The 10,873-nt window shown below is 47.3% G+C and overlaps 1 protein-coding gene across 1 annotated transcript; it reads left to right on the top strand.

The window, feature by feature from the left end:
- Positions 1-8,663: 8,663 nt before the first annotated feature.
- Foxi2 (forkhead box I2) lies at positions 8,664-10,368 on the top strand. The gene is made up of 2 exons (XM_020167310.2): positions 8,664-9,228; positions 9,932-10,368. Exons 1-2 carry the CDS (start codon positions 8,664-8,666, stop codon positions 10,366-10,368), a joined length of 1,002 nt encoding a protein of 333 aa, XP_020022899.1.
- The last annotated feature ends 505 nt before the right edge of the window (positions 10,369-10,873 follow it).

Raw genomic sequence — 10,873 nt, 5'->3', positions numbered from 1 at the left:
CCACAAAGCTCAAAGAGTATTTTGTGGGTGTGGCAAATGACCCATTTTGACACAGAAAAGCCCCTGAACTCTCTGGACTCTGAAAGTTTAACAAAGTTAGACTCCACCAGTCAAGTTCATTCCTGCAAGTCAGCTATAGCAGTGGAGAGCGAGCCTTGCTTGGAGTCCCATACAGGGGATGATGACAAGCCAAGCACCGTCACAGGACAACAAGCAGACAGGCTCAGTCACACTGAGAAGTGGCAATCTTGATACAAAGGGGGTTTCTCCCTTGGAGGGATATGACCCTATTTGGTTTTATTCTTCTTTGCTATGTTACAAGTGACCATGAACTTAAGACACTACCCACTTGTGAGCTGACAGTTCTGTAGTCAGCTGGTTCTCTGCTCAGACCGAAATCAAAGTGGCAGCCAGAGCGTCCTCACCTGGGGCTTAGGATCCCCTGCCAAGGTCACTCATGTTACTGACTGAAGCAGGTTCCTGTGGTTGTTAGGTCAAAGACTGTGTTTCCTTGCTGGCTGTCAGCTGAGGGCGACTCAGCTTCAGGGGCTGCGTGTGGTCCTCAGGTGGTACCTCCGTCTCCAAGCCAGCAGTGATGCACAGACTCCTTTGATTTCAGCTTCTCCTGCAGCCAGAGGAAACGCTGCTTAAAGGACTGGGGCAGGCCTGATGAGATAAATTCCATCCCTTAAGGTCAACTGACTTGGGCTTCAGTCACATCTGCAGCTGTAGTTTGTAGGGCCAACCACAAGAGGATTGGGTTAGAGAAGTGGTTGAGGTTGGGATACAACCCAAGAAGTCTTGATGGGCAGTGATTGGAATGAGGGAAGGGAGAATCAGATACTTCCTTAACAACTGGGAGGGTGCTGTTGTTATGTCTGCGTGTGTGTGTGAAGTGTGTGTGTGTGTGTTCTGTCTTTGAAATGTTTATATAGTCTCTCTCTCTCTAAAACGTCTCATCAGAGTTCAATTCAAGATAGACCCAAATGTTAAAAACCTGAAAGTAAGTCATTTTGAGTCCAGTCTACTGAAAGATAAGGAAACTGTTACAGTGAAGACAGACACTGGGCTCAGAAAGTAAAGATACAAATGGGGACCCTGACACATGGTGTAAAAAGTAACTTTGAGGGAAAGGACATGAACTGTTTTACTTGATTTTCTTGGAGGTCCTGAAACCCACAAATGTTAAAGAGTTTCAGCATTGACAGAAAAAAGGTTATGAAAATTAAAGAGAATTTAGAACAAACTATCATCCTTTTTTTAAACCTTACCATTGCAAGAGATGGCCCGATCTGTTCTGAAAATTCAGGATTTGACTTGACTTTCTTTTTCTGGTGAACATTTTTAAATGAAATTTATTTTTAACTGGTACATAAAAACACAAAATTGTACCTATTAGTAGGGTGTCATGTGGCATTTTAATACCTGTGCACATTGTGTAATCAGGTTAAACTACACCTCCTCAAGCATTTATAGTTTTCCACGGTGAAATGTTTGAACTCCTTCCTTCTAGCTTTTTGAGACCTACAGTGCACACTGCTCTCGGTAGTCACTTTACTGTGTGATAGACTCTGGAACTTCTTTCTAACAACACCTTCGTTCCCATTGGTCAGCTCTCCCCATCCCACCCCCCTACTACCCTTCGACTTCTGTGAGGTAACTTCTTCATGTTCCACAAACAACCAAGATCATGTGGCTGGCACTTGTCTTTCTGTCCTCGACTGAATTCACTTAACTTAATGATCTCCATTTCCACCCAGGTTGTCACAAATGGTGGGAATTTGTTCTTTTTGTGACTGAATAATATTCCATTCTATGTGTACTATGTTTTATTTATCTATACATCAGTTGAACTCTTGGGTTGTTTCTATTTCTTGGCTATAGTGAATACTGCTACAATAAATGTGAGTGTGTCTTCATTTCTTTGGATGCATACCCAAGAATGAGGTTCTGCCTCACCTAGAAGCTGTTTTAATTTCTTGAGAAACCACCACAAGGTTTTCCATAATGACTGCACTAATTTACACTTCCGCCAACAATGTGCAAGGGTTAACATTTCTCCACACCCTGGGCACACTTGTTATCGTTTGCCTTTTTGATAATATCCCTTTTTACTGGAGTGAGGTAATATTTCATTATGGTTTTGCTTTGCATTTCTCTGATACTTAGTGATGTTCAATTTTTTTTTCATATACCCACTGGCTATTTGAATATCTTCTTTTGAGAAATGTCTATTTATGTCTATTTTTTTTAATTTGGGAGAATCCTAATATATTCTGGACAGTAACCCCTTGTCAGATATGTAGTTTGCAAATATTTTCTCCCATTTTGTAGGTAGTCTCTTCACTCTGTTGATTGCTTCCTCTGCTGTACAGAACCTTTTTTAAATTTTTCTTTTATTCATATGTGCATACAATGTTTGGGTCATTTCTCCCCCCTTCCCTCACCCCCTCCCTTACCTGCACCCACCCCCGCCCTCTCCTTCTCCCCCCCTTCCTCCTCGCTACCTGGCAGAAACTATTTTGCCCTTATCTCTAAGTTTGTTGAAGAGAGAGAATAAGCAATAATAGGAAGGAACAAGGGGTTTTGCTGGTTGAGATAAGGATAGCTATACAGGGCATTGACTCACATTGATTTCCTGTGCATGGGTGTTACCTTCTAGGTTAATTCTTCTTGATCTAACCTTTTCTCTAGTTCCTGGTCCCCTTCTCCTATTGGCCTCAGTTGCCCCAAAATATCTGCTTTAGTTTCTCTGCATTAAGGGCAACAAATGCTAGCTAGTTTTTTAGGTGTCTTACCTATCCTCACCCCTTCCTTGTGTGCTCTCGCTTTTATCATGTGCTCAAAGTCCAATCCCCTTGTTGTGTTTGCCCTTGATCTAATGTCCACATATGAGGGAGAACATATGATTTTTGGTCTTTGGGGCCAGGCTAACCTCACTCAAAATGATGTTCTCCAATTCCATCCATTTACCAGCGAATGATAACATTTCGTTCTTCTTCATGGCTGCATAAAATTCCATTGTGTATAGATACCACATTTTCTTAATCCATTCGTCAGTGGTGGGGCATCTTGGCTGTTTCCATAACTTGGCTATTGTGAATAGTGCCGCAATAAACACGGGTGTGCAGGTGCCTCTGGAGTAACCTGTGTCACAGTCTTTTGGGTATATCCCCAAGAGTGGTATTGCTGGATCAAATGGTAGATCAATGTCTAGCTTTTTAAGTAGCCTCCAAATTTTTTTCCAGAGTGGTTGTACTAGTCTACATTCCCACCAACAGCGTAAGAGGGTTCCTTTTTCCCCCGCATCCTCGCCAACACCTGTTGTTGGTGGTGTTGCTGATGATGGCTATTCTAACAGGGGTGAGGTGGAATCTTAGTGTGGTTTTAATTTGCATTTCCTTTATTGCTAGAGATGGTGAGCATTTTTTCATGTGTCTTGGCCATTTGAATTTCTTCTTTAGAGAAAGTTCTGTTTAGTTCACTTACCCATTTCTTTATTGGTTCATTAATTTTGGGAGAATTTAGTTTTTTAAGTTCCCTATATATTCTGGTTATCAGTCATTTGTCTGATGTGTAGCTGGCAAATATTTTCTCCCACTCTGTGGGTGTTCTCTTCAGTTTAGAGACCATTTCTTTTGATGAACAGAAGCTTTTTAGTTTTATGAGGTCCCATTTATCTATGCTATCTCTTAGTTGCTGTGCTGCTGGGGTTCCATTGAGAAAGTTCTTACCTATACCTACTAACTCCAGAGTATTTCCTACTCTTTCCTGTATCAACTTTAGAGTTTGTGGTCTGATATTAAGATCCTTGATCGATTTTGAGTTAATCTTGGTATAGGGTGATATACATGGATCTACTTTCAGTTTTTTGCAGACTGCTAACCAGTTTTCCCAGCAGTTTTTGTTGAAGAGGCTGCTATTTCTCCATCGTATATTTTTAGCGCCTTTGTCAAAGACGAGTTGGTTGTAGTTGTGTGGCTTCATATCTGGGTCCTCTATTCTGTTTCACTGGTCTTCATGTCTGTTTTTGTGCCAGTACCATGCTGTTTTTATTGTTATTGCTTTGTAATATAGTTTGAAGTCAGGTATTGTGATGCCTCCAGCATTGTTCTTTTGACTGAGTATTGCCTTGGCTATTCGTGGCCTCTTGTGTTTCCATATAAATTTAACAGTAGATTTTTCAGTCTCTTTAATGAATGTCATTGGGATTTTGATGGGAATTGCATTAAACATGTAGATTACTTTTGGAAGTATAGACATTTTTACTATGTTGATTCTACCAATCCATGAGCATGGGAGATCTCTCCACTTTCTATAGTCTTCCTCAATCTCTTTCTTCAGAAGTGTATAGTTTTCCTTGTAGAGGTCTTTCACATCTTTAGTTAGGTTTACACCTAGGTATTTGATTTTTTTGAGGCTATTGTAAATGGAATTGTTTTCATAACTTCTTTCTCAGTTTGCTTATTGTTAGTGTATAGAAATGCTAATGATTTTTCTATGTTGATTTTATATCCTGCTACCTTGCTGTAGCTATTGATGATGTCTAGGAGCTTTTAAGTAGAGTTTTTTGGGTTTTTAAGGTATAGGATCATGTCGTCTGCAAATAGGGATATTTTGACAGTTTCTTTACCTATTTGTATTCCTTTTATTCCTTCTTCTTGCCTAATTGCTCTGGCTAGGAATTCCAGTACTATGTTGAATAGGAGTGGAGATAGTGGGCATCCTTGTCTGCTTCCTGATTTTAGAGGGAATGGTTTCAGTTTTTCTCCATTAAGTATAATGCTGGCTGTAGGTTTGTCATATATAGCTTTTATAATGTTGAGGTACTTTCCTTCTATTCCTAGTTTTCTTAGAGCTTTTATCATGAAATGGTGTTGGATCTTATCAAAGGCTTTTTCTGCATCTATTGAGATGATCAAGTGGTTTTTGTCTTTGCTTCTGTTAATGTGGTTTATTACATTTATTGATTTTCATATGTTGAACCACTCCTGCATCCCTGGGATGAAGCCTACTTGGTCGTGGTGAATAATCTTTTTGATGTGTTGTTGAATTCGGTTTGCCATTATTTTGTTGAGGATTTTTGCGTCAATGTTCATTAAGGAGATTGGCCTATAGTTCTCCTTTTTGGAGGTGTCTTTGCCTGGTTTTGGGATAAGTGTAATTCTGGCTTTATAAAATGTGTTTGACAGTTTTCCTTCCCTTTCTATTTCGTGAAACAGTTTAAGGAGGGTTGGTATCAGTTCTTCTTTACAGGTCTGATAGAATTCAGCAGAGAATCCATCAGGTCCTGGACTTTTCTTTTTGGGGAGACTCTTGATTGCTGTTTCAATTTCATTTTGTGTTACAGACTTATTCAAGTGATTAATTTCCTGTTGGTTCAGTTTTGGATGATCATATGTATCCAGAAATCTGTCCATTTCTTTAAGATTTTCAAATTTATTTAAATATAGATTCTCGAAGTAGTCTCTGATGATTTCCTGGATTTCCATTGTGTTTGTTGTTATCTCCCCTTTTGCATTCCTGATTCTACTAATTTGGGTTTTTTTCTCTCCTCATTTTAGTCATGTTTGCCAGGGGTCTGTCGATCTTGTTTATTTTTTCAACTAACCAACTTTTTGTTTCATTAATTCTTTGTATTTTTTTTGGTTTCTATTTCATTGATTTCAGCTCTTATTTTTATTATTTCTGTCCTACTTATTTTGGGATTTGCTTGTTCTTGTTTTTCTAGGAGTTTGAGATGTATCATTAGGTCATTGATTTGGGATCTTTCAGTCTTTTTAATATATGCATTCATGGCTATAAACTTTCCTCTCAGGACTGCCTTTGCTGTGTCCCATAGGTTCCAGTAGTTTGTGTTTTCATTTTCATTGTCTTCCAGGAACTTTTTAATTTCCTCTTTTATTTCATCAATGACCCATTGTTCATTAAGCAATGAGTTATTCAGTTTCCAGCCTTTTTTGTTTAATGCAATCCCATTTGCTTTAGGTTTGCTTTTGTTTCCTATACTTTTGGGATATTGTCAAAAAAAAAAAAAACCCTCCCCCTTTCCAATGTCCTGAAACATTTTCCCTTATATTTTCTTCTAGTAGTTTCATTGTTTTAGCTCTTACATTTCAGTCTTCAATCCATTTTGAGTTGACTTTTTTGTAACTGATGAGTGATGGGGGGGTCTAGTTTCATTGTTTTGCATGTGAATATGCAATTTTTCTAACACCATTTGTTGAAAATGGTGCTCTTAGCACTTTTGTCAAAAAGCAGCTGGTTGTGGTGTGGGTTGTGTTACGGCTAGTCATTATGGGCTCTGGTCATTGTGTCTGTTTATATGTCAATACCTTCTCTTGATGACCTCAGATTTTTAATAACATTGCAGTTAACTGTGGATAAATTAAATTATTGTGTTACCCCAGCAAGACAAATGTCATCTACATTCAAAGCCCCCTGGAGTAGCAGCAGTGTCTGTCAGGCACTTTGCATCAGCTGCTGGAAGGAAGGAAAGGCTGGGAAGTTCTTGGGGATTCATGGGTCCCCCTACACCTGGCTGCAGTTCCCATCTTCCCCTCTTTCAGGGACTGTTTGGGTCAGGGCAGAGCTACACAGCTCTGTGCTGTTGCATCCCTGTGAAGCACAATCTCCTGGGAAGTGCCTCTTATTCCACAGGTGTTCAAAATTCCAACAGGTGGGGAAAGCAACCAGCTCAGAGAGGACTATCATTGTGGGAGAAGGACAGGCATTTATACATGCTGACACCTTGTTGACACTGTAAGAAATGTCTCTGAGTTATCTGCTGATGGGAAGATGCTTTCTTCGAAAGGTAGTTACTAAAAGCTCGACACATCTACAGAGAACAGTATGTGTTTACAGTTGTGAAAACATCTCAGAAATCATTCGACTGAGGGACAGATGGCACATGCTGCTGTTTGACAGCAAACTGCTCTCACCTGAGAAGCCAGGACAGCAGCCAGAAGGAAATACTTCCTACTCCCCTACCTGTCCCTGCAATGATGAGGTGGGGGTCTGAAAGGTATCTGGGGTCCCCACGCTGGCCCTTCTTTGACAATTAGAAGTCTCTGCTGATGGAAGTGGCTACCATCTGACTGAGAAGCCCATTGGAACCAGTTCCAGACATGGCTTTGCTGCCATTGGCTGGGAACCGTTGTCAGTTATCCTACCACTTCCTATGGGCCTGTCCTAAGGGGACAGGACAACACTGCAGCCCAGGAACTCTTGCTTCCTTCTGTCATCTGTTAAGTTGTTTCACAAACTGGCTGTTGCACATGGTATTTGGGGAAGCTACCTGTGAAGGCCTGCCAGGCTCTTTTCTCAGTCCAACCACGGACCCAGCCCACCAACTGCCTCCTCTGCCAAAATTCAGGGAGGATTGGACCTTTTGGTTTTTAAATTGAAATTAATTTGCTGTGGTGATCATGAGGCAAGCCCAGAGTCAGCCTAGTTTCAACAAGTTGGTCTCCAAGAAGTGGGCAATGAATTTTTTGGGGGAAGGAACTCATCATTTTAGCTCTGATCTCCAGGCCAGAATTTTTGCCTCTCTGTTCAAATGGCCCAAACTCAGAGCCTGGAAGAGAGCTCTACCCATATACCCCAGCCCCTGCACACATCAGGGGCACCCTCTGTCCTGGGATGCCTCCTGGCTGCCTACAGCTCAGGTGAGCCAAGACACAGGGGAGCTGGTTAGCAGGGGCCCTGAGGAAGTTAGAGAAGCCAAGAGCCTAGCAACATAGGGAGCCAGGCCAACCGTGGCTGCAGCCACCCAGGCCGCTGAAGGACCAGGCATATGGAGCCAGGGGTCAGTCTCAGACCAGAGACGCCCTTGTTTTAGGCTCATCCCCTGTATCTAACAGAAAGCTTCATCACATCCCCCCCCCCCCCCCCCCCCCGCTCCCCGCCCCTGCACTTCGTGACTAGGGCAAGATGAACCTAGCTGGACCCCAGATTCCCAGGGCTTGGGGAAAGTGAAGACTAAGATGTATGGGATTTCTAGCATTGTATCCTTACGCCACCAGCGTCTGGGTGGCTTCGGCACTCATGCCTGCCTGCTGCCTTCACCCGTTTAGTGGAGGACTCCAGCACCACTGCCCATATCCCGCCAGGCGTCCCACAAAGCCCACAGACTTCGTAGCGATTTTCTGCACAGTGTGGCTACCCTCCATTCCAGGGCTCTGGAGAGGCAGATGTAGTGCAGACAGGGTGAGAGGAGGAGGACATGAAAGCAAGGGGCAGGCGGTGCATTAGACCGAGCTCCCAAGCCAAACCATGGGGACCTTCGGGAGATGTCATACCTGTCCAAGGACAGCGGGGCTACCGAGGCCTGAGGCTAGAGGAACCTGGGATCTGTGTGATCCCTGAGGACTCAGGACTCCTGCAGCTAAGGCCTTGAATGACTCCTGACCCAGCCCTGGCTGCGCGGGGAGGAAGAATGAGAGGGGCGGCCTGTTAGGGCGCATCAGGACCAGGGCGGGGAGGAAAGCTGACCCGGGGCGGGATGTGGACTTTGCTTCTCCAAGGCTGGCAGAGGTGGGGGAGGATGCTCGCCACGGACACTCACCCAGGACTCGGGCCCCCGAAAGCATTTAAAGGACCAAGGATGGGGCGGGGCTGGCCGCACCTGTCTGCAGCTGGCGGCCTCGCTGGATGGAGCGCCCATGAGCTTCGGTGCGGAGCCTCCTGCACCGGCTCCGGCCCGGGAGCTGCTGGACATGACAGCTTACTGCGACGGCCTGGGCACCTGCTCCGCCCCGCACGGCCAGCCCCGGGCCTGCGCGCACCCCCAGGGCTACGCGCGCGGAGATCTGGGCGCAGGAGGCGGTGGCCCGCGCCTGTGGGTGAACGCGCCCGCGCTCAGCCCTGCGCCCTATGCGTCTGGTCCCGGGGCCGCACCACCCTACGGCTCCCCGGGTTACGCGGCCCCTGGCCCGCTCCTCGGCGCCGCGGGCGGCCTGGCGGGCGCTGACCTCGCGTGGCTGAGCCTCCCAGGCCAGCAGGAGCTGCTGAGGCTGGTGAGGCCACCCTACTCCTACTCGGCGCTCATCGCCATGGCCATACAGAGCGCGCCGCTGCGGAAGCTGACGCTCAGCCAGATCTACCAGTACGTGACCGGCAACTTCCCCTTCTACAAGCGCAGCAAGGCGGGCTGGCAGAACTCCATCCGCCACAACCTGTCGCTTAACGACTGCTTCAAGAAGGTGCCCCGCGACGAGAACGACCCAGGTAACCGCGGCGCGCGCGCTCGCTGTCCAGAACTCCGCGGCCTCTTGGGGCTGGCAGCGAGCACTCTGGCGGTGGGAGCGACCCTGTTCTTCCCTGCACAGTTGGGGAGCTCAGAGGGGAAGAAGGGGTTGAGAGACGTCCTGGCGGTGAACAAACCCTTGGGTGGCAGCAGAACGAGCGGACCCTGGCTTACAGCTTTTGGGGGCTCTAAATTTCTGTACCTTTCTTTGGAGGAAGCTAGTCAGTTGGGAGATGCTGGGACTTTTTTAACCACTCTGAGCCTCAATCACTTGCCTGTAAGATGGGCAAGACCTTGCCCAGCCTCAAAATCGGTAAAAACAAACAAACAAACAAAAAACAAAAAATGAGATGCCCCTTGGGAACGCGCTGGAGCCGACGTAAAGGCCAGGTGTGGTTCCCCCCAACCCCCCCCCCCCACCACCACCACCACACACACACTGGTAAAGTCCAGACAGTTCAGCATCTCTCTGGTCTTGAACTTGGCGGGGCCTGGCATTTCCTCATAGGTCCCTGCCTTGATCTAAATCCGTCCAGTGTGGTTGTGGAGATTCATCCCAGAGTGCAAAGCACGCGATTTGGGATGGGGACGAGGGCTTTTGACACTTGGAGGGGCCAATGGAAGAAGTCACCTCCACGCTGCACTAGGCTTTCTGAACTTGGCCTGTCCTTGCTTCCTCTGCAGGTAAAGGCAATTACTGGACCCTGGACCCAAACTGCGAAAAGATGTTCGATAACGGGAACTTCCGAAGGAAGAGGAAACGGAGAGGGGAGGCGAGCGCGTCCCCGGGAGCCCCGAGTCCAGGGGAAGCCGAAGCACACGCGCAGGAGCCCCGGGCCGCGGCTTCCCTGGACCCGCAGGCCTCGCCTTCCCCGCCGGGGCCCGAGGCTGCCGCTTGCTTCTCTGGCTTCTCCTCTGCCATGGGCGCCTTGACCAGCGGCCTGGGCACCTTCCCCGGGGGCCTGGCGCGGGACTTTTCTTTCGGGAGGCCGACAACGGTGGCCGCTCATGGTCCCCAGATCCCTGACCCCACGCCAGTGTTCGCCCCTGGCCATCAGACGGCAGCCACCGGTTTTCGAGTCAGTCACCTTGTCTACAGCCGGGAAGGGACTGAAGTTTGAAGGGAGGCTGGAGACCTGCTCGGGTGTCCAGAGATCCCAGCTAGGTGACAGCTCTCGTGCTGGCGCTGCGGCCATCAGAGCTGTGCGCACAAGAGCACAGAGCAGGGAGCCCCCCCGCAGGGAGCTGAGCTGAGCTGAGCTGCGCCTGCTGCGGGTGCGGCCCGCGGTGCACCCCTCACCTCTGCAACCATTGATCAGCCTGGACTCCTGCTCTCCCTTCAGATTCGCTGCGGGTCTGGGCTCTGCAACCTGCGCTTTCCAGGGAACCGCCCCAAAGTGGCCAAGGGCTGGCGCTCAACTCCAGCCTTTCCAAGGGTGGTCCCCAAAGAGCCTTCTTCCAGCCGGCTGGAGGAGGTGGGGCTGCAGGGAACCCACCCTACACACACCAGAGGGCCCAACCATAGCCTATTTCCACCTGTTGCCCAGCCCAGCTCACCTGGCTCAGGGCATTCCCTCCCTGCCAGGCCAGGCGGCTTCCTCCACTCTCGCAAGGAGTGCTCACTGA

Source organism: Castor canadensis, chromosome 7, assembly GCF_047511655.1.
Source record: "Castor canadensis chromosome 7, mCasCan1.hap1v2, whole genome shotgun sequence".
NCBI lineage: Eukaryota > Metazoa > Chordata > Mammalia > Rodentia > Castoridae > Castor > Castor canadensis.
This window is presented reverse-complemented; position numbering and strand designations above follow the sequence as displayed.